General features: G+C 38.0%; 1 protein-coding gene across 1 annotated transcript in view; it reads right to left on the bottom strand.

Moving 5' to 3' along the window:
- Positions 1–25,600, bottom strand: part of LOC126456274 (G-protein coupled receptor GRL101-like) — a 490,877-nt gene that overhangs the window by 80,886 nt on the left and 384,391 nt on the right. The window contains exons 17-19 of the mRNA XM_050092026.1: positions 12,519–12,590; positions 8,342–8,413; positions 4,328–4,399 (exon numbers count right to left, since the gene is read on the bottom strand). Of these exons, the coding sequence (XP_049947983.1) occupies positions 4,328–4,399; positions 8,342–8,413; positions 12,519–12,590 (216 nt within the window). The remainder of the gene's footprint in view (positions 1–4,327; positions 4,400–8,341; positions 8,414–12,518; positions 12,591–25,600) is intronic.

Raw genomic sequence — 25,600 nt, 5'->3', positions numbered from 1 at the left:
AATAACACCACATTTGCTGGTACAACTCAGATGCAGCTGTAGGGAACCCATATGGATTTCAGTGGTGTTTGGCCTCAAGGTGGCGTTACAGGAAAGGGTAGCTAATGTGAGTGTCATGTCAGGACGGCTTCTTAGATACCCAACAGCCAAAATGGGTTCAGTAGGTTGTTGTCAAGCACAACATCAGAGTAACATGACAATACTAAATAGGTAGTAGACTCTGATGGATAGAGCCTGCAAGTAGTCAAACACCAAGATGATGATTAAAAAATTAATTAGCAAAAGCTTTTGGGGTTACGGTCATGCCAGGTTGGATACAGGCACATCTCTAGTGCTACTCCAAGTTGGCAGTGGCAACAGCAGAGGCGGCAGAGATGGTGGTGATATAGGCATCACAGCAGAAGTTTACACAACTAGCATGACCTGGAGTGGAAGTGGTGGCTGCTGCAGGTCTAGTGTCATTAGGTGGACTTGCCTATCTCCTCAATAGCTTGCTGAGCATTGTTTTATTTGGCACCACTGAGTTACCGTTTTGCATACCCTCACACAGTGCCACAGTCACTTGGCCAGCAATGATGCAATGCTCATGCTGGGCTGTGTATTATTACATTAATGTAGTTACTGAGCCATCCCTGAGCCAAGTGGGTGCTGAGGATCTATTTCATCCCTCCCTGCTTCAGAAAATGGGTACACTGATTTGGGGCAGTTTACCTTTATTTACATTCATTTGCTTACAGCCTATATAAAAAGGAAAACAAATAAAAAAAGCAATTCTGAAACGGTCTCTTTATAATTTTATCATTAGGTGGCACTGCATGGTATTTCATTACCTCTAGATGGCGCAACACAAACAATATTGTTCCACTTACAGTGAGCTAAAACTGTCACAGTCAGTGTCAGCACTAGTTGATTAGTAAAAGGATGGTGGGACTTAGTTGTGAAATGTTCTCCATTTGTAGCAGGAATGGCAACACTAGAGACAGTTGCTAGAGATGAGGTACCCAGAACAATACCCCAGTGCAAATAGTTGTGATATTGCTGTACATGCTGCCATAAGTGCTCCAAATGGAAGCAGTTTTGTTAAGCCATAAGCCGATGGTCCAGGCATGCAAGAAGAGGCTCTTCAGGTAAGGCAAATTAAAATCAATCAATACCTTGTACATAATTATTATGGCCTTAATGTACACAGCTGGATATGTGAAGTTCAAGGCAGAATTCACTCCCTCTGCTACTTAGTACTTTTCACCAATTGTCACCCAGCTATTTGTGTGAGAGCTGCCAGGTGTGGCTACAATGTCGGAGAGCCTCTATAAGTGGCAGCACATGCTACACATGGCATTCACAGTTAGCTAAGCAAGTTTCACAATGGTAGAGTGTGCTCCCCAATGACCTTGGAAAACAATACAATGTCATACATCATCCAGTCACATTAATGTGACCAGTGCATGTCTTCGATGTCAATGTGCAATAACCATTCACAGATGTGTGATGGGGGAGGGGGGGGGGGGAAATAGTGTTGCTGTTGTTGCAATGCAGAAATGGAATGGTTCATCTGAAAACCAAAAGGGCATGATCATTGACAACAGTGTCAATGGTGAAAGCATTTCTGCAATGATTAACTTTGTAAACTGTTCACATGCTGCAGTTGTTAAAATATACCATGCTTAGCAAAATGGTGCTATCCAAAACTGACACCAAGGCAACTGTGGTGCACCATGGACCATAGATGACAGCAATTAACAACAGCTGTGGAGATGTGTGCAGGTGAACAAACATGAAGCTTTAGAGCAACTAACTGCCAAGGGGCTACCAACAGTATCTCCTCAATGACCATTCAGCAAACGTTTATGCACATGGGCCTCAGCAGCAGGTGCCTGTTCATGCACCCATGCTGACTGCTGCTTGTCAGTGACGAAGACTGGAATTTGCATGCCAGTACCAAAACTGGAAGTCCACCGAGTGCCAAAGGTGCTTTTTTTTGTTTTCTGATGAATCATGTTTTATGGTCAACTGAGCAGATGACTGTTGGTGAGTATAGCATGAAACATTTGAAAGCAAACACCTTGCAACAATCATCAGAAGGATCCAGGCCAGAGGGCATTCTCTGGGTGATCTTATCATTTAGGAAGGCACAATAGATCAACGCAAGTATGAATCTATCCTTGGGGACCATGTCCAACCCTACTTGTAGTTTGTTTTTCTTGGCATGATAGTATCTACCAGCAGCAACATGTCACACAGCTTGCAGTGCATGTGCATGGTACAAAGAGCACCAGGATGAGTTTAACATACTCCCTTGGCCACCAAACTCCCTGCATTTAAACCCAGTCAAGAGTCTGTGAGACCACCTACCAGCAGCAACATGTCACACAGCTTGCAGTGCATGTGCATGGTACAAAGAGCACCAGGATGAGTTTAACATACTCCCTTGGCCACCAAACTCCCTGCATTTAAACCCAGTCAAGAGTCTGTGAGACCACCTTGATCAGGCTGTTCATGCCATGGATCCTCAACTGAGAAACCTAATGTAGCTGGCTATGGCACTAGAGTCATCATGGCTCCACATGCCTCTTCGTACCTTCCAAAACTGACTGTATCCTTGTCTGTCTTGCAGTTGTCCATACTGCAAAACATGGTTATTCAGGCTTTTGACAGGTGGTCACATTAATGTGACTGGTCAATGTATAAGTACACCTTACATTGCCTTGGTTGTAGGAGTCTTAGAACCCCATCCTGGAAGTGCTAAAACGTCTCTGGCACATTTTTTAAAAAAAATTCCAGTGGCATTGAGCTGTATTGGTAATGTCCTCTTGGCACATCAATGTGATTTTGAGTCTAACCTCTTGTGATAATTTAACTGACGGTACTTACTTCACAAGTGTATCATTGTAAAATAATTCCATTATCCCAAGGTGAGCAAAGTTTTCATAATATTTGAGATAGGGTAAGTATCCATTACAAGTTGTTAATTAAGTGCCAGTAGTTGCATAAAATCAATTCATTTTGCTTCCACCTGTGATTTTTTTTTTTTTTTGATAAAATAATGACAGGAGTTCTCAAAGGAAAGTACTCTCTTTTATGATACAAGTGTTGCACTGTTCATGCCTGGAGATGGCACACAGTCCAATATGGATTTTTATATTTTGATGACTTATTTACAAGAGCAATAAGGTCTTGCATTATTGGAGTGATTGGAAACGGTCTGGGAGGGTTAATCAAGTCTGCATACTCCTCTAATAATTATACCATTTCTTCTCTATCATTGTCCAGGATATAGGATACTTTTTCCACAGTCCAAGTGATTTGGCAGATTGCTCTGGCTGAGGATTCCACAAATCCATTCCTCTGTCTTTATTTTTTTTTCTCCAGCAATCTCCAGGTTTACTGTGAGCACAATCACATGATAATTCCACCTCTGCTGTATAAAGTTTATCTAGGCCTATAGGTACCACAAAGCTCCCATCTCTTTCCCATACATACAATATGATCTAGCACACAAAGCAGTGCACCTCATCCAGTGCCTCATTTTCTGCTGAACTTATCAACTGGCAAATCTTTTAACACTTTCATATGAATTAGCTTTCCTATATTTTGTGGTATGGTATCACCTGAATTAGCCCTAAGGGACCATGCCAGCTGTCTAGTTGGCCTCACCTGGCTAAGGATTTGCCTGTAGCAGTTTGGTATTTGCAACAATGGCACCCAGCTGGAATGATGTCCCATCTAGCTCCATTACATGATTCTCTAAATCAATTTTTCAATGATCTGCTGCAAAGAAACCAATCCTGAAAACTATGTCACAGGTACTGTCAACCTGGGGAAACACTTTCATCCTAGCCTGGAAGTCATCTTTCCCACTTGGAAACTAACCCATGCTAAACTTAGATAATTTTCTCAATCCCCTTCTAATCCTCCTAATCTGGAACATTAAGGGTTGATGTTCTCTATTCTACATACCCCCTGCTAATTATTTGACACTGTCTCCAAGCGGATTTACATTTTTCCCCCCTATTATGCCAGTGACACAATAATCCACCATTGGTGTTAGCCATAGGTTTCTCATGTGTACATTTACAATGTGCAGTGATTATCATGCTCCTTCAGTGGTAGCTTCATTAAAAGATCTTGATGAAGTAAGAGAAAAAACAAAATATAGAGCAGTTTTCAGAGGAACTGGATTCAATAATATAAATTATGTTACAGAGAAATACTGGAGAATGAATCACAGATAAAACTTCAAGTTACCAATCTTTCCTGCAGTTATAGAGACTATTTCCTTTTTCATTATATATATTTATTATCTAAGAGCAGCTAAATTTGTACTCACAGTGTCTCCAGCTTGGGCATTCCGATCAGTGTTCCATCTGTTAGATAAGCTATACAGTTGTATGACATGTCACTGAAAAAAATTGAGAACGTATTTCAATTTTATCAAAAAATGTATAGTTACATAAAATACTAATTAATATCTTAATTCAGAACTTTTTCCAAAATTTAAAAGCAAGCTTTTGTAGTCTAGTTATACAGTCAAACCTTGATATAATGAATTTCATGAGACCATGAAAATTAAATTGTTGTGGCAGGGTTATTGTTATAATGAGATTTTGTTATTGTGACTCGGAGCAAGGAGCCATGTTTTCGTGGCTGAGAAGTACATTGCTGTAGTACTTTTCTGATGAAAAATAACAGTAAAAGTCAAATAATGAAACACATTCTGTTCACTTCATTTATTAATACTGTACCTGTAGAATATCTTACTTTTGTGTACAGAAAAATTCAGTTATTTTCCTCTGTTTCTTTTTCTTAAAGATTATCTTGTGAATATTGTCTTTATCTCCTCTAATGCACTCAGTTGCTGCACTTAAGCACTGGGGATTGAAGTGCTACTTGCTGAATGGTTTCCAACTGACCTTTAGCTCCATCAGAGGAGGGGGATTCACACTTATCACATCACTGTCATCAACCTTTAACTCCTTGATGATTGATTCGTCTGTATAAGCTTCAAACACCAGTACCTCATTGTCCACTGAAAAGTATTCAACTACTGAAGCATCTAGGGGTTTACCAGTAAATGCTGAATACATATCCAGATCACTTTGAATATCATCCTGGGTTATTTCATCCACACAACATTCTCACCAACATCTTCACTTTTGGAAATTCTTGCATTTTTCCAGCAGTTCACAATCACATTCACCTGTATATTGTTCCAGGAACTAGCAATCATGTCACAAGACTGCTCCACATTAAAACTGTAGGGACTGCTCACCTTTCTTTCAATATCTGCGATTACGTGTTGAACTAAACGTGAATGGTATTTTGTCTTAAAGTTCTTAATTATCCCCATATATAATGGCTGAAGAATCAAAGTACAGCTCAGGTTGAAGTAGCACAGTTCTTCAACACTGGCATGTTGTTATGGCACTACAATTATCAACTAGCAATCCAATTTTCTTATTCTTCATTGACATCTCTTTATCAAGCAAAAGCAGCTACTCACTAAAAAGAGTAGACATCATCCATGCTTTTCTATTTGCCTTGTAATTGATTGCAATAAAAGAAATCACATTTACAGTACAACTGTAGCAAAATCACCAAGCAACTTAGTGAAATCTAAGGCTTTTTGACATATCAATGGCCATTAAATGGTTAATTTTGTGCATGCATCTCATTAAACCACTGCAGTGTAGCACTGTCCGCATTGTCAGTTGCAGCCATCTTCATTCTTTTTCTTGAGTGATTAAATTTGCAACCTACAAAACTTTCTTTAATTTCTTTTTGTTTTTTAAGGAATGTAGCTAACATTGATTGTGCAAGTCCGTACTTCCTCACCACGTCTACTTGTTTCATTCCATTATAAATGTCTTTGAAAACTTCCATTTTTGTCTCCAACTTTATTTGTTTCTGACTTCCAGCCATTGTCCAAATCTTAGCGGAATCCAAAGCATTTACATCAACTACAAACATTCACAGACTGCAAAAATCACAGAGATAAGCTGCATATGAGCCCAACAAAACACTTCTGTCTGCTACTGAAGCTCAACAATGGAAAAACTAAACACTAATCCAAAAAAAGGAGCTCTTTGATGTTTGATGCTCCGCACAGCTCACCTGCGGTTGTACACCATTCCCTTTACCACTAGAATAAATACAGTACTGTAGTATGTAGCGAAGCTTCTGGATATAAAGCGCTGAAAGTCTAGTAGCTAAATAAACAACACCTACTGCTATAGCAAGCTGCAGAGAAGTACGAAATAGTAAATTCCACGAAATTTTGTCTTCATTATAAGAGGGTGTTTACTTCTTCATCATAATGAGGGGTAATTATCATAGTACACATAGGAAATCAGCAGGGGCCATATAAAATTATTGCTGCACCCGAGTTTGTTGTTGTATCGGTAATCGTTATATGGAGGTTTGACTGTACTACTCAAGTTTACACTGCAAGCAAGTCATTCTACAGTATACACATGACTACGGAAGTGTAACTGTACTTGAATTTTAATACAGTTTTTACTGTTTCCTCTTGGTTTTTAAATATTCCATCTTCTCCATATCTCCCTATAGCATACAACTATTTTCCAGAGGATTTCAAGCGTCTTTCAATACTCTGCATTGTCAAGAACTTATTGCAGTCAACAGATCCTGTGACAGTATCTTGACTGCTCCTGCTGGCCGTTGTGGCTGAGCAGTTCTAGGCACTTCAGTCCAGAACCGGGTGACTGCTACGGTTGAAGGTTCGAATCCTGCCTCAGGCATGAATGTGTGTGATGTCCTTAGGTTTGTTAGGTTTAAGTAGTTCTAAGTTATAGAGGACTGATGATCTCAGATGTTAAGTCCTATAGTGCTCAGAGCCCTTTGAACCATTTTGACTGTTCCTAAAGCAGTCTGACCATTAATTACGAGATATTCCTTTCTTTTCAATTCTTTTATATATTATTCCGGCCAGTAACTTTTATGCACAGGCTATCAAGCAGATCAAGCTATAAGTCTCGCATCAATCTGCACTTATCTCCATGATTATTTGGATGATATTTGTCCAAAAGTCTGATGGCATGTCCCCAATTTCATTGAAAATACACTCTAAGCTGTATCTGGTTATCACGTCTTCCTGTGATTTTAGAAGTTCTGCAGGAGTATTATCTAGCTCTCTCCTGTCTCTACAAGTCTCCCAAAATTGTATCTGACACTAATACTGGATCCCTTATGCCCCCAAATTTACACACATTTCATCTTCTGTCACATTACTGGAAGGTTGTTACCCTATAGAGGCACTCAGTGTATTCTTTCCAATTATCCGCTCGCTCATCTGCATTTAACACTGGAATGACTTTTCATTTTAAATTATCTGAAAGTTATTTTTACTTTTCTATGTATTCAATTTGTCCTTCTGGAAACATTTCTTTTTCATTTATTTACTTTTTTCTGCTCACCCTATTATTCAATTTCTAAGTGGCTTATACTGCTGCATTCATTTATTTTCCTGAAAATTTTGCATTTCTTTTTTTATCAATAAATTGACATACTTCTTTGCTATACACAATTACATTTAAGTTACCTTTGTTGTAACTACATTTTTTTGTTCAATGTCTGTGATTATGCTTTTTCCAGATGTTCATTCCTCCATACCTAAACTAACTACTATGGTATTCCATACTGCAGTATCCACGGGCACTCAGAGTAATAATAGAATCTGATAAAACAATGTTATACCACTAGTTAAAGTTTCAGAGGAAAGTGGTTATGAAAGAAGTCAACTTGAAACTTCCAAATCAGATCATGTATAATTTTATATAACTTCCTGCATATTATACAGTATCATATTTCAAAACATATTTTTAATGTGATTCTTCAGGATGTGCAAAACCATTTTAAGCCAAATATTACAGAGCAATTTAACAATATTATGAAAACTTCAGGATATGTTGAGTTGCAGGCAGGCACAACAAAAGGACTGATACACATTTCAGCTTTTGACCAAAAGGCCTTCTTCTGAAGTAGAAAACACACACACAAGCACAGCTTACACTCACATGACCACAGTCTCTGGCCACTGTGTGTGTGTGTGTGTGTGTGTGTGTGTGTGTGTGTGTGTGTGTGTTTGTGTGTGTTTTCTACTTTAGAAGAAGCTAAAGTGTATACTCCCCTTTTTGTTGTGCCTGTCTGCAACTCAACATGTGATCTATATGGTGAGTAGCAATCTATCCTTTGTAATTATTCCATCCTGCAGTTTCCATTGTTTGATACTTACATAACCTTATACATCGCAGCAATAAAAGAGAGGGCACTGTAAGCAGTTCATATAATACTGTAAACTGTTTTTCACCTTCCACATACTCACAGTGTCACTAAGTTACGTAGCCCAATGAAAGCACCGTGGGAAATGTTGCTTATCCTTTGGCGTTTAAGATCACTGCAGAAAGGGACAATAATAATCATCATCATCTGGAAGTTTCCGCTGATTTAACGATTATTACAAGATACAAACATTGTTGAAATTATATTATGAATGGGTAGACAAAGTCTTATCAAATTAAATATGTAAGCTTTATAAAGAGTCAAACAAGTAAATGCCAAATTAATACAAAAACATTTCACAACTCCTAACCTAAGCTTTTAGTTTCAAATGGTAAAATGTCTTACAAGAAAAACCCAATGTGAAAATACAATAAAATGTACATAGTAAAAGAATATTATACTTATCAGCAGACATAATCACTAACAAATATGGCACACACATTCATTTACATAATTCATCACAAGAGATAAAATCTATTTATTGCTAATCAGAATTGTCACCTCATGTCCCTTGTCAAGAAAGTCATGACAGGACTAATTGGGAACGAAATCTAAAAGTATGTTGGAGGCTGTAACTGCTGTCATTTGTGATTGAATGAGTTACCTGTCCTTACTTTACTGTACAGTAGTTACATTTTCAAAGTACAAGCCATTGTATCACGAACAGTTATATTTTTGTCTCTGGTGACTCTTGTTTTATGGTCATTGGCTGTTGCCCAAGATGTACTTCTTTGCCTAAAATTTCACATATTCTAATATTGGAAACACCATTTGAGGCTATAATGATTCAGACAGCTAAAATCTCAAAGAAGGAGCAGGAGGAGTAGGAGGAGGAGATTAGTGTTTAATGTCACATCGACAACAAGGTCATTAGAGATAGAGCACAAGCTTGGATTAGGCAAGCATGGGGAAGGAAATTGGCCATGCCCTTTCAAAGGAAACATCCTGACTTTTGCCTGAAGTGATTTATGGAAATCAAGGGACCCTAAATCAGGATGGCCGGACGCTGGTTTGAACCACTGGCCTCCCGAATGTGGGTACAGTGTGCTAACCACTGCACCTCAAATACGCTCAGTGAACCAAACTGTTTATATGTATACATGCAACAGTCAACACTTGCTATTACCAAACTGCCACTTAATATTGCAAAGTTGGGCTGACATATATTTCTGAGCTCTTAGTTGGGAAGAGTTGGCACCCTTTGCTTTATTTAGCACCAAGAGCTGCAATTTGTCTAATTTTAATCCTTCTTTTCTACTGAAGTTGTTTTTGTGCTTTAGGATTTCTGGTACCTTTCTGTACATCTGAGTGTAGTAATAATTTGATCTTGATAAAACCATAGTATTCGAGAAAATGAATTTGATGGTTCCCTGGTCCCAGTGTATGAGATGCTACTGTCTATTTATCTGTGTTTCTCAAGCGATGATTGCTCTTGTGTTCCTTAAAGCTTTTCGTTGTAGTTCCTATGTACACCAGACCACATGTTCAAGGGATTTGTTTAATATTTGTGCTGTGGCAAGCATTGGTTGGAAGTCCTTCACAGTGTTTAAATGTTCAAGTGCCTTTCTCTGAGTACTCTGCTGATGCGATCCATAAGTGTTCTTATGAATCAGAGGAAAACTTTACCTATAGTTGCTTCTTATTGAACTAGAAGCTCAGATATTTTAAAGTGTGGTGCTCTATTTACCTCTTCATCAGAGTAGTCATTTATTCTGAAAGAAGTTCTTTAATGACTGAGTTTGTCCTCAAAGTACTATGGTTCACAGATTCTCTTAGCCTAGTTGACCAATGTTTCGGTCACTACTCTTTTTTCCATTTTATGAGTAATTACACTTTGAGCCAGTAACTTTTTTTCTTTTTTCTTATATTTACAACCTACCTGCACACTTTGATACCATAATGAATTCATCAAATTTAAACAGCTAAGTAATAGTTTATACCGAAATACATTAATCAAAAGTAGAATATTTGATAAGAAGAAAGTTACAGTGATACACAAATTCTGTACAAAAATGAAAAACTGAATACTGTATGTTAGATATACCAGCTTCATGCTTCTGTTAGATATATGGAACTGTATTTTATCTTTGTAGCCTTAATTTCATACAAAAACAGTTTACAAACAAAACATGGGTTACAGAACTCTCTCTGGAGAGCCATTTAAGCCTCATATACACATATAGAATACTGTAAAATATTCGACTATTGCAATTTGATATTAATTACTATCTGACTTATACAGCAGTTAATAAGGAAGTTTTGGTTAGAAGCCAAATAGAAACCTCAAGACTACATCGAACTGGACTTGCATTCGGGAGGACGACGGTTCAATCCCGCGTCTGGCCAAGCTGATTTAGGTTTTCCGTGATTTCCCTAAATCGCTACAGGCAAATGCCGGGATGGTTCCTTTGTAAGGGCATGGCCAACTTCCTTCCCCATCCTCCCCTAATCCGATGAGACCGATGACCTCGCTGTCTGGTCTCCTTCCCCAAACAACCCAACCCCAACTACATCGAATTCAAGTATACTTAATATCCAGACTGAAACTGGTAGGAATTTTTTCTGTTAACACTGAAGCCACTAATTAGCTAACTTCTTTAATGACTCCCAATGTGCACTAGAATTTATACTTGCCTCCTATTCTATTTGCATTATATGCATTATTTCATCAAAGTTTGCAGTATAATAGGTCATCAATGCAAAATACTTGCAACATCGTTTATAATTAAAGAGAAATTATGCAGTTCTTCATAAAAAATGTAAACATATATTGATTTTTGGCCCTAGTATTAATTTTGAACTATGTGGCTACTATTAAATGAAAAAATATTTGATTTTAACTCCAATTTATATTAGGAAAATAGCACAAATTATATTTTACTTGTCAATTAACCAAATGAAATTTACCTTGTTAATTTCCATTATTATCTTGTTTCACACTTCTAAATTATTTATTTCAGAAACTACCTATATATACTCATCAGGAAATAATATACTTAAATTATACTGTCCACAGTTTATCTCTGTGTGTTAATTTTGGATTACAGGTTTGGAAATTTGTGTCTTAAACAATACTACGGATTGTTACTAAAACTACAAATAGAAGTGCAACAGCACTGTCATTACACAGATTGTAGCCAGTTTCCCTAGCCAGTTTTCAGAGAGTCAAGGTGTAGTCAGTTTTTAACACCAATTGCACCACCTATACAATAACAAAAGAAATCACTGTAACTTCTGAACTTTCATTGACGGTTTCTACAGTGTGGCAAGATGGCTACACTTTCTTACAGCAACATAGCATGAACAACAGGACATCAGCAACAAAGCAGGTATGAAGATCTAAAAGTTGAATTAAATTCTACCATTGAGTTTACATGACCCAAGAGCTTTGCTAACATTTTCATTCTTATTAGTTTCAGTCAAAATTTTTGGTAAAAGCACATCATGTGTGGTACCTGGTGGAGGAACCATTTTTATCATTCTTTTTTGGAGAGACCACTCAATGAGATTTCGAAGTGAATGTTACTATTTAGTAGTTTGAAATAGGTATATTTACTAACATTCCCAGCAGTAATGTTACATATGGCAGTGGATTAAATTCATTCATCTCTTAATTAAGTGCACACACATCCTCCTCCTGTCCTCTCTCTATCAGAATGAATATTTCTGTTGTTCAGGGTTTTCATTGTACACATATCTGTTACTGGACTATATAGCAATATAACAGTTACACATATCTGTTATTGGACTATATAGCAATATGACAGTTGAAGTCTAACCTTCCGAACAAATAATAGGTGTATTCCTAAAAGGTGGTACCTCTACAGAAAGAGATTTCATAATGTGTCAAAATATATCTGCAGTAAGTTACCTCATTCAGCATCAGTTTATCATTTTGTAATATTTTTGAACATACGTTAACTAAAAAAATGTACTAACTTGCTCTTATTTCCTGTAAGCACATTATTGTTATTGAATGTTTGAGACTTCTTCATTGTTGGGCTAATAGTTTCAACATTCTTGTAAAACATTTAGGTAGCAGATGTGACAAAATTTTTCTCTACTGAAACACAAGGTCTCGTCCAGTATAAATACGACCAGGATAGCTACTCTTTATTGGAAGAAATCTTGATTATTATAGCCACTGAAATTAAAATCATCATTCCTGACTCATTAAATATACAGTAGTATATTATAGCAGTAATGAAATAAAAACTTACAGTGCTTTCAGTGAAGAGAGACCATAAAAGCCCATTGGCTCTAAGCTCTGGATGTTGTTACCATGTAGATGACTAGAAAAAAAGAGAAAAATGACTATTTACTCTCTTTAAATTGAAAATTAGATGTCTACAGTTAAAAAGTTCAATCAGTTAAAACATTGTTGGGATGCTACAAATCCAACTGCAGATGGATACTACAAGCAACTTGTTAAAAAGTATACAACTCATGTACATGCTCTCTCTCTCTCTCTCTCTCTCTCTCTCTCTCTCTCTCACACACACACACACACACACACACACACACACACACACACACACACACACACACACACACACAGAGAGAGAGAGAGAGAGAGAGAGAGAGAGAGAGAGAGAGAGAGAGAGAGTGAGGTGGGGGGGGGGAAATCTTTTAACTTACTCCGTTTCCTGTGTTCTACCAATGAATCAATCAACATTATAAATTCATCAAACATTAAATGTTCTGTCATAACTGCTGCTGCAACAAAGATAATTTGTAAACTATATTACATTTGTAACAAAATGATTGCTAAACTTTTCAACTAGTTGAAACTTCCTGGCAGATTAAAACTGTGTGCCGGACCGAGACTCAAACTCGGGACCTTTGCCTTTCGCAGGCAAGTGCTCTACCGACTGAGCTACCCAAGCACGACTCATGCCCCATCCTCACAGCTTTAATTCCGCCAGTACCTGGTCTCCTACCATCCAAACTAGTTGTTCATAAATCCATACTCATCAATAAAAATAAAATTTCATGGGTTTATTACTGAGATGGATAGTAATCACACCATTCAGGATAACTCTACAAATATTAATTAAAGTTATTTTATTCATGTTGGATCTTGTGAACTACACAACCATAGAATGACAGTTGGTGAATACGGCTGGCTGTGTCATTCATCAACTATTGATGAAAGAATTATATTGAGTCTTGGAGTTTCTGACACTGAATTAATGTAACATCTCACAAGAGTCACTTCAGATCCAGCAATAAAGTTGTTTGCATTCAACATGTAATTCATCAGAATGAATTCATTTGTTCGCGAAAAAACAAGGACTGAAAACTGTCATGAACTTAAAAAAGAATATGTTTGTTAACACTATGTCATGTGACAGCAACTACTCAGCAATGCACCCAAGACCGACAGGTTGCCAGGGTACCCGTCTAACAGCAGCATCACAACATGGACCAGTGTACATTGATGTAAATGAACACATCAACCGACATACAAATACCAGCATGTTTGTGAGCTAGCTTAAGGATGGATCCACAGAAACTCACTGTGTCAGAATTGTCTTCTGCAGTGTCTTTTTTTGCTATACATGGCACTACAGTCAAGGGTTACTCTGATCATGTCTCTGCTGGTACAAGGAGTGAGCAATTATTTGCCTGGGATGCGCATAAGTGAACCCCCCAGCACCAGAGGGGCCAGTGCTGACTGAAGCTCAGGTCCCAGATGAGCATCACAGAAGCACCACTACGAGGAGCTGAGCCATCAACACAGAAGCCATTGTTCTCTTACAACTACTGGCACATTGCACTCAGTATTCAGAGGCAGAATACAGCTCAAATTGACTTAGGATTTGAGTGAACATTCAGTAGTTACAGTCAATGATTTATGTTCTGCAGGTCTTTGAATATCAGTATTAATTATTCATACTTTTTGAATTGGTTGACCAGTGACTTTCTCATTTCCTTGAGGAATTTGTTCAGGAACAATTTACTTTGTGAATCATTCAGACTTGCCAGGACATTTGTCCCCAGGTAACAGTCATTATATATTTATCATTATATATTCACTGAATGTTCATTGTTGCAATAAAATTTCTGATTGTACATTAATGCCTGTGATTCTTAATTAACTTGCTTGGTTCCAATTTGGTTACCACATTCAGTGGCAATGTGGATGTTGGACCTTTGAGTTTGCATACATTTCTAGTGTAGTTACCTTGTATAAAGAAGCTTTCACAAGTTTCTTGGGTTTTGGGTGTATAATTTACATATGCAATTCTACTAATTGTATGTTTTCAGTTTCCAATATGGCTTTTCCCAATAGAATGTGTCTACTCAAGTACTTTTACTATTACAAAATATGCAACAGACCTAGAAACTGCTTTTGGATATTTTAGCCTGCAACAACATGGCACCAGAAATAGTTTCCAATCATCTCTTCAGGACTGATGCCATGATCTGGCCAATGCTGCCACCGTTTCCCAGCTTTGACAAGAAATTCCAACCATGGATGAACTACAATGAGTGGTCAGAAAAACATTTTGTGGCCTGTGTCATAACAAGTGACACCCATCAAATGCTTTTTTACTAGCATGTTCAGGAGCAGAAATGTACAGACTGCTCCAACCACTTAATCCAATGGTGGAGTCCAGTGAACTGACATACGCACAACTTAAGGACAAGCTGGAAGACTATTTTGATTCTCAAATTCATGCAGCAGCAGCATGCCACAAACTTTTTAGTTGCCCTAAAAACATGCCCAAAGCTGTCATGAGTGGATCACAAAGTTGCAGGGATTGTCACAATATTGCATATTTCAGTGCCAAAATGCTGTCAGCAATCATGTGCAGAATACTCAGTGTGTGGTATGACCTTGGTCCATTCACCAGGTGGGGGTCTTTGAAGTGACTTACCAAAATTAAATGACACCTCTGTGGGTGGCTGTTTGCTGCTCATTTTGGCATTTGAACAATAAGACATAGTCAGTGGCCCTATAGGATCTGCTGCAGGTCTTTATGACTCAGCAACCTTACAAGGTTGACACTGGAAACAGTCCCACGCCTCCTGGGCACATTGGGTCTCTGAGCCCCCAGAAAGTTATTCTCCTGTTCAAATTGTTTTGTAACATATAAATGTCAACAGTGTTCTTTCCAGAAGGTTAAGTGTTCACATTGTCGGAAGTTGGGTCAGAAAGCCAAGGTCTGCAATACTGTCTGCACGATGAATGTGCATAGTATGCACCTCACAGACAAGGATACAGAAGGTGAGTCGGCTTGTCAGGGACAGGTTTTGACATACTTCTCACGCATGCAGTCTTACATTGTTCTACCTGCACCTTGACCTTGGAGATGTCTGTTACGGGCACCGAAGTACAATTTGCAGATGGAACTAGGTCTGCGGCCTCTCTAGCTATTTTGTAAAGTAGAGTTACATAAATGGTGCCATTGCCATATGACAATCTGAATGCACTATGTCAATACAGTTGAGCCTCCAGCATCATTCTATGCATGGTCGTGTTTACATTTTGTGCATAAGGCCTCGTTCTGTGCTACCATGCCTGTCATCACCTCCATGATGTAACCTGATGATGCACTATCTCAGCAAAATTTATTGTTATTGAATTAATAAAGAACATATGCAACCTAAGACTGTTTTTTAAATAGCAGCAATAATAAGGTTGCTGTACCACCATGCTAAGATGGAATGGAATAATTTTTAAAACCTTTATTGGTAATGTTGATATTATCAAACATAGGTGATATAAAACAAAACAAAAAATCTACTTGCTTACATTTCAAACTTAGCAATACACACGATCATATTTCAGGGCTACTCATCAAACCAAGCAAAAATTTTCTGTCAGCCTCCACCAGTTTCGAATGCTGATGGTATTGTAAGTCTCTTAGAGACAGCTAAAGAGATGGAAGAGCAGTTAGCTGGAGTGATAGTGTCTTGAAAAGAGTATAATATGAACATAAATAAAAGTAAAACTAGGATAATGGAACACAGTGAAAGTAAATCAGGTGATGCTGAGGGGATTAGATTAGGAAATGAAACACTAAAAGTGAGTTTTACCATTTGGGCAGCAAAATAGCTGATAAATAGCTGAAGCACTAAGGTATAAAATGCAGACTGGCAACAGCAAGAAAAATTTATAAGAAAAAGAGGAATTTGTGAACATCTAATATCAAATTTAAGTGTTAGGAACTCTTTTCTGGAGATATTTGTCTGGAGTGTAGCCTTGTGTGGAAGTGAAACATGGACAATAAGCAATTCGTGCAAGAAGAAAATATAAACTTTTGAAATGAAACCCTACAGAAGAATGCTTAAGATTAGATGGATAGATAGAATAACAAATGAGAAGGTACTGAATCAAACTGGGGAAAAAAGAAACTTATGGCACCAACTGACTAAAAGAAAGGATTGTTTGTAGGACACATTCTGGAGAATCAAGGAATTGTTAATTTGGTAATGACATTAAGTGTAACTGACAAAAATTGTAGAGGGAAACCAACACTTGAATACAGTAAACAGATTCAACTGGATGTAGGTTGCAATAGTTATGCAGATATGAAAAGAGGTTCCCCCCTCTCCTTGAGACAGCACTGTTTCCATAGATTAAATTCATGACACAGTTATTACACACACACACACACACACACACACACACACACACACACACACACACACGTGCGCCACGCTATAAGCTATTATCCTATAAGCGCGCGCACGCGGACTGGTAAGGAGAAACATCTTTAATCTACATTTGAAAACATTTCCACTATCTGTCAGATATCAAAGAGTTTTATAACTGCATATTTCACCACTTTCTGTACCAAAGTTAGATTCATTAAAGAATAATGCATATAATGTTTCCTTCTAGTGTAGTATTTGTGAATATCTTTATTACAGTCAAACTCGGATGGATTGTTGATCATATATTTCATAAGTGAATAAATGCACTGTGAGGCTGTGGTTAACATTACCAGTTGCTTACAGAGATGGCCACAGGTTTCCATGTGTGATCCCTACACATAATTCTAATTACTTTTCTTGAAGTGAATATTTTTTGCCTCAATGACATGTTATCCCAGAATATTATCCTATAAGCTATTATCCTATAAGCCATCACCACATGAAAACATCCACAAAAAAAAAATGTTAACTTAATGACCTCTATATCCCTGACGTTGCCAGCTATTCATGTGGCAAAAGTAGCTTAGCTGAACCTAAACGTTTTAGCAGGTGTACTGTATGGCTTATTCACTTTACATTTTCATCATTATGCAGACTGAAGAACTTGGAATTTTCTACATTGCATATAATTTCTATTTGGTGCATTAGGTTAATAGGAGGTAGGTTATTTTTGACTGTACAAAATTATATGAACTGTGTTTTTTCAAAATTTAAAGTAAAACCATTCAGTAATTTTCACACAAACATCATTTACTATTTTCTCTGTTGATGATTCTTTGCTGAGCTTCACAACAATATTTGTATTATCTGCAAACAGTGCAGTTGTGCATCAATGATCGAATCTTGGGAGATTCCTATAGTAATTTCTCTGAATGAAGATGGTGTGGTATCCCTTTTTGTATTACTTGAACCATTTAGGGTGACATCACATACTGTTTCTTAAACAAGAACAAAGTACATGCAAAACTACACATTCTATAAAATTCAACACTGTGAACCTATTACAAGTTCTGAATTGCAATAGTCTGTCTTTCTGAATTTACATGAGAAATAACTGGCTAGAAACCATCCATTTATGTCCACAGAAATGTCATTAACACCTCTTTCTAAATGTATTTCATTTATTATTTATAGCATTGTTAGTATCACCTGCAAAACAAATGAACATAGCATCCAGTAATGTTACTGACAGAAGGTCATTAATATACACAAGAAAAGTCTGGGCCCTAAGGTGTAATCTACATCTACATCTACATTTATACTCCACAAGCCACCAATTGGTGAGTGGCGGAGGGCACTTTACATGCCACTGTCATTACCTCCCTTTCCTGTTCCAGTCACGTATGGTTTGCTGGAAGAATGACTGCCGGAAAGCTTCCATGCCTGTTCGAATCTCTCTAATTTTACATTTGTGATCTCCTCACGAGGTATAAGTAGGGGGAAGCAATATATTCAAGACCTCATCCAGAAACACACCCTCTCGAAACCTGGACAGCAAGCTACACCGCGATGCAGAGCACCTCTCTTGCAGAGTCTCCCACTTGAGTTTGCTAAACATCTCTGTAATGCTATCACACTTACCAAATAACCCTGTGACAAAATGCACCGATCTTATTTGGATCTTCTCTATCTCCTCTGTCAAACCGACCTGGTACGGATACCATGCTGATGAGCAATACTCAAGTATAGGATGAACGAGTGTTTTGTAAGCCACCTCCTTTGTTGATGGACTACATTTTCTAAGGACTCTCCCAATGAATCTTAACCTGGCACCCTACCTACCAAGAATTAATTTTATATGATCATTCCACTTCAAATCATTCCATACGCATACTCCCAGATATTTTACAGAAGTAACTGCTACCAGTGTTTGTTCTGCTATCATATAATCATACAATAAAGGATCCTTCTTTGTATGTATTCGCAATACATTACATTTGTCTATGTTAAGGTCAGTTGCCACTCCCTGCACCAAGTGCCTATCTTCATGCGTTTTGCTGCAATTTTCTAATGCTGCAACTTCACTGTATACTACAGCATCATCCGCGAAAAGCCGCATGGAACTTCCGACATTATCTACTAGGTCATTTATACATATTGTGAAAAGCAATGGTCCCATAACACTCCCCTGTGGCACGTCAGAGGTTACTTTAACGCCTGTAGACGTCTCTCCATTGAGAACAACATGCTGTGTTCTGTTTGCTAAAAACTCTTCAATCCAGCCACACAGCTGATCTGATATTCCATAGGCTCTTACTTTGTTTATCAGGCGACAGTGCGGAACTGTATCGAATGCCTTCCGGAAGTCAAGGAAAATGGCAACTACCTGGGAGCCTGTATCTAATATTTTCTGGGCCTCATGAACAAATAAAGCGAGTTGGGTCTCACATGATCACTGTTTCCGGAATCCATGTTGATTCCTACAGAGCAGATTCTGGGTTTCCAGAAATGACATGATACGAGAGCAAAAAACATTTTCTTAAATTCTACAACATATTGATGTCAGAGATAAAGGCCTATAGTTTTGGGCATCTGCTCGACGACCCTTCTTGAAATGACAGCTGTTTAGAAGGGGGGCAAGTTCTTTCGTGTACTCAGTGTAGAATCAAATTGGTATCCCATCAGGTCCAGTGGTCTTTCCTCTGCTAAGTGATTTCAATTGCTTTTCTATTCATTGGACAGTTATTTTGATGTCAGCCATTTTTTTGTTTGTGCGAGGATTTAGAGAAGGAACTGCAGTGCGGTCTTCCTTTGTGAAACAGCTTTGGAAAAAGGTGTTTAGTATTTCAACTTTACGTGTGTCATCCTCTGTTTCAATGCCATTATCATCCCAGAGTGCCTGGATATGCTGTTTTGATCCGCTTACTGATTTAACGTAAGACCAGAACTTCCTAGGACTTTCTGCCAAGTCAGTACATAGACTTTTACTTTCGAATTCACTGAATGCTTCATGCATAGCTCTCCTTACGCTAACTTTGACATCGTTTAGCTACTGTTTGTCTGAGAGGTTTTGGGTGCATTTAAATTTGCAGTGAAGCTCTCTTTGCTTTTGCAGTAGTTTTATAACTTTGTTGTTGAACCATGGTGAATTTTTCCTGTCCCTCACAGTTTTACTCAGCACGTACCTGTCTAAAACACATTTTACAATTGCCATGAACTTTTTCCATGAACACTCAACATTGTCAGTGTCGGAACAGAAATTTTCATTTTGATCTGTTAGGTAGTATGAAATCTGCCTCCTATTACTCTTGCTAAACAAACCTTGCTAAACCTTCCTCTCTTTTTTATATTCCTATTTACTTCCATATTCAGGGATGCTGCAATGGCCCTATGATCACCGATTCCCTGTTCTGCACTTAAAGAGTCGAAAAGTTTGAGTCTGTTTGTTATCAGTAGGTCCAAGATGTTATCTCCACGAGTCAGTTCTCTGTTTAATTGCTCAAGGAAATTTTCGGATAGTGCATTCAGTATAATGTCACTTGATGCTCTGTCCCTACCACCCGTCCTAAACATCTGAGTATCCCAGTTTATATCTGGTACATTGAAATCTCCACCTAAGACTATAACATGCTGAGGAAATTTGTGTGAAATGCATTCCAGTTGTTCTGACACTAATGCTGCTGAGTCGGGAGGTCGTTAAAAGGAGCTAATTACTAACCTAGCTTGGTTGTTGAGTATAACCTCCACCGATAATAATTCACAGGAACTATCCAATTCTATTTCACTACAGGATAAACTACTACTGACAGTGACAAACACACCACCATCAGTTGCATGCAATCTATTCTTTCTAAACACCGTCTGTGCCTTTGTAAAAATTTCGGCAGAATTTATCTCTGGCTTCAGCCAGCTTTCCATACCTGTAACAATTTCAGCTTCGGTGCTTTCTATCAGCGCTTGAAGTTCTGGTACTTTACCAATGCAGCTTCGGCAGTTTACAATTACAATACCGATTGCTGACTATGCCCTGCATCCTTTGAGGCTGTTGCCCTTTCTGTACTTGTACTGTATCTAATGGGAAACTACATGTAAAAAGTTCTTATTTGGATGACAACTGTTAGGACAATGCAGGGTTATTTCCCATAGAAGCCCTTCCTTTCCCATTAGAGATAAACATGACCTGAGCCATTTAGGACAATATTCTGTGAGACCATAATATTCTAATTTACTTAAAAGAATAGTGTGGTTCATCCAAGATCAGTTTAAACAGCTGGGGATCAGTAATGCTCATCAAGAACACCATCAGCAATTGTCTCATGAACAGCAGCATTCATCATATGGATTAAGAGCCAATCCATATTTTCTACAAGGGAATAAAACTGTATGACAAATTGCCCAAGGAGAATAAAGAAACAACTAAAATTCAAATATTTAAAATTAGCATATCATCATCTGAGCTTCACATGGGTAGCCCTAAGTATCTGGGGCTCTGTGTGGCATATATACCCAAATCTTTTCATGAATCAGTCTAGCTATTAGTGAAAACCATATCAAAATGCCTACAGCATAGTTCATGAGATTTACCTTCATACACAGACAGCAAAATGCTGAGAGAACTTGCAATACTCTCATAAATTACTTGAGGCATACCTCTCAAATAATTCATATCATAAGGTCAAGGATTATTTAGATAACACACTAAAAATGTCATTATTTAGAAACAAATAACAATCATTCTGCAATCAACTGTCATGGTTTAATGACTCTTACTGAAAAATATTATGTCCAGGATCTGTGATAGAAAATCGTAAACTCTTTCCATTTTCTTGAGGTCAACATCTCATTCATTATGGTGAGATGCTGACTCAGCTTGATACAATGGTGGAAGTATCATAAAGTCCTGGAGCCAGCTGAAAGAGTGTTACCCAGTGATGTGATACAAAGGAATATATTAAGGTAATATTGCTGTATGCATGAAATGGTTAAACTTTATTTTAAAAACTGTTTCCTTTTTTAGTTAAGATGACATGTCTGATATCATTTTGAAAATGATCTATTCATGACTGGACAGCTAACAGTGGATTAAGAATGAAGTGCAAAACCCAAAACCGCAATAGTAGAAGTAAAAATAATCTTCATGAGACTGCATCCTTGTATAAGACACACACACACACACACACACACACACACACACACACAGAGAGAGAGAGAGAGAGAGAGAGAGAGAGAGAGAGAGAGAGAGATCAAAAGAGAGAGAGAGAGAGAGAGAGAGAGAGAGAGAGAGCGTTTGAGTTTTTAGATAAAAGCAGTAACTGAGCAGTGTAATCAGAAGAGTGAATTTTCGAAAAGTAGCATAAGTACCTTTCTCATAATTGTCAGTATGAGTGTGTTATCACTATTTGTAACTCATTATCAATATACTGTACAGAAGTTGTTTGCAATGAGTTTGGCAGTTTCTGCCAACTGATGAATAATCTGGGCTGTTCTACATCACTGATGGCTCTTCTTCAACATTAGATTCATGGACCACAATGTGTGAATGGAGAAATCAATAAATGAATCAAAGAGATTACTTGGCACACTACAACTACATAACTGTTTTAACCACATATACTAGGAGTAGATAACAATGTATGTCATACATGCAACTGTAAATTTGTAGGCCTCTGAGATTGCCCACCCAGTGCCTGCAGATAGCTTTTATGTTAGATTACAAAATACACTCAAACCAACTTTCACCCACTTTTGTATTTCTGTCAGTAGTAATATTTTGTAACTGCTCACCAGTTCAACAGCAATGGTGGTTTATAAAGTAAGGAAGTAACTACATGAAATTTATAAAGCTCAATTATAACAAGTTAAAGAATATAATAATAATTACTTACCAAATACTTTATGTCAAAATTTTATGAAAACCTTATGAAAATGTTTTTAAAATCCCCACTGCCTACTATGAAAGCTGGAACACCTACCAGTGAGTGGTAAGAACCAGATTGACTACCACAGCCCTAAACTATAAACAAATATGTAAAATATAGATGGACATTATTTTTATATTATTTATTTTGGTTATTTTCCTGGAATTAAGTGTCCATTAAGATTAAATGCAATCGACATCTACATCTGTATTCCACAAGCCTCTGAATAGAATGTGCCAGATTGTACACAGTGTCCCTTCCAGTTCCATTTCTTGTTTAATTGTAATCTACTATGTGGGTCCAATCTTTCTAATAGTACTGTCACAGTCATTATGTGAGGTATAAGTTTTAGCATGTAATATGTTTTTTGATTCATTTTGGAACGTGGACTCTCAGGAATTTGTGATTAAGATTCTCCTGTCTTGCATTGTCTCCCACAGCAATTTGTTGAACATTTTCATGAAACTCTAATGCGATTAAACACACCTGTTCTTAGAGTCTTTTCTGCCTCTTCTGTTACTCCAACTTAGTAACAGTCCCAGGCTGATGAACAATATGCAAGAACTGGCTAAATGAGGGTTTTGTAACCAATATCTTTCAAGTGTGAATCACAAGGGTTGCCCAGAAAGCAATGCACCACATTTTTTTTTCTTCAACAATTCTTTATTGAACATAACGAGAATTACACACATGAAAGAATGGTGTTTTATCAACACATTGTTTTTCCACATAATCTCCATCCCATTCTATGGCTTTCCTCCAGTGTGAAACAAGGGTGTCTATGCTATGTCGGTACCAATCCTTGACCTGGTGGCAGAGCATCATCCTCAAAATGGCTTCCACAAATGGCATACTTTAATGGCCCAAACAAGTGGAAGTCCATGGAGGCTAGGTCAGGGCTGTAGGGTGGATGGGGTAACGCTGTGAAACCATATTTTGCAATGTATTCAGCAGACCTTAGACTTGTGTTGGGCCAAGCATTATCAAGTTGCAGCAAAACATCTCATGGGTTCCTGTGGAGCCAAAGTCACCAGAAGCGCATATTGAGTTTTGTCAATGTGTTGACATACGCTCCTGAATTAATGGTACCAAGTCTTGGCATCATATCAATTGGAATCACACCTTCACAGTCCCTGAACACGGGATCATGACTTTACTGGTGGAAGCAGTTGCTTTGAATTTTTTCTTCTGTGGGGAGTGGAAATGGCACCATTCCATCAACTTTTGTATTGCTTCAGGCTCAAAATGGTGAACCCAGGTTTCATACCTGTCACAATCCACTTTAAGAAGGCCTCTCCCACAACTTCTAAACGTTGCAACAAATCAATATATATATATATATATATATATATATATATATATATATATATATATAGGGAAACATTCCACGTGGGAAAAATTTATCAAAAAACAAAGATGATGTGACTTACCAAACGAAAGCGCTGGCAGGTCGAAAGACACAAAAACAAACACAAACATATACACAAAATTCAAGCTTTCACAACAAACTGTTGCCTCATCAGGAAAGAGGGAAGGAGAGGGAAAGACGAAAGGATGTGGGTTTTAAGGGAGAGGGTAAGGAGTCATTCCAATCCCGGGAGCGGAAAGACTTACCTTAGGGGGAAAAAAGGACAGGTATACACTTGCACACACACACATATCCATCCACACATATACAGACACAAGCAGACATATTTAAAGACAAAGAGTTTGGGCAATATCTACTTGTGTCTGTATTATGTGTGGATGGATATGTGTGTGCGTGCGAGTGTATACCCGTCCGTTTTTCCCCCTAAGGTAAGTCTTTCCACTCCCGGGATTGGAATGACTCCTTACCCTCTCCCTTAAAACCCACATCCTTTCGTCTTTCCCTCTCCTTCCCTCTTTCCTGATGAGACAACAGTTTGTTGCGAAAGCTTGAATTTTGTGTGTATGTTTGTGTTTGTGTGTGTGTCTATCGACCTGCCAGCACTTTCGTTCGGTAAGTCACATCATCTTTGTTTTTTTATATATATATATATATATATATATATATATATATATATATATATAATAGAGGGAAACATTCCACGTAGGAAAAATATATCTAAAAACAAAGATGATGTGACTTACCAAATGAAAATGCTGGCAGGTCGACAGACACACAAACAAACACAAACATACACACAAAATTCAAGCTTTCGCAACAAACTGTTGCCTCATCAGGAAAGATGGAAGGAGAGGGAAAGACAAAAGGATGTGAGTTTTAAGGGAGAGGGTAAGGAGTCATTCCAATCCCGGGAGCGGAAATATATATAATATATATAATATATATATATAAAAACACAGATGATGTGACTTACCGAACGAAAATGCTGGCAGGTCGATAGACACACAAACTAAAATATAAGGAAGTGGCATTGATGGCTACAAGGATGGTTTCCGGGGGTAACAGACTGGGTAGGGATTCAAGGCGTTTGAGAAAGTGGTTGGTGTCTTTGATGAAGGATGGGAGACTGCATGTAATAGGTTGAAGGTGTTGATCTACGTAGGCAGAGATACGTTCTGTGGGGGCTTGGTAGCCAGCTACAACGGGACGGCCGGGATGATTGGGTTTGTGAATTTTAGGAAGAAGGTAGAAGGTAGGGGTGCGGGGTGTTGGTGGGGTCAGGAGATTGATGGAGTCAGGTGAAAGGTTTTGTAGGCGGCCTAAGGTTCTGAGGATTCCTTGAAGCTCCGCCTGAACATCAGGAATGGGATTACCTTAGCAAACTTTGTATGTAGTGTTGTCTGAAAGC

Source organism: Schistocerca serialis, chromosome 2 (assembly GCF_023864345.2).
Source record: "Schistocerca serialis cubense isolate TAMUIC-IGC-003099 chromosome 2, iqSchSeri2.2, whole genome shotgun sequence".
In the NCBI taxonomy this organism is placed as follows: domain Eukaryota; kingdom Metazoa; phylum Arthropoda; class Insecta; order Orthoptera; family Acrididae; genus Schistocerca; species Schistocerca serialis.
Note: the sequence above shows the minus strand (reverse complement) of the source record. Positions and strands in the feature narration are given on the sequence as shown.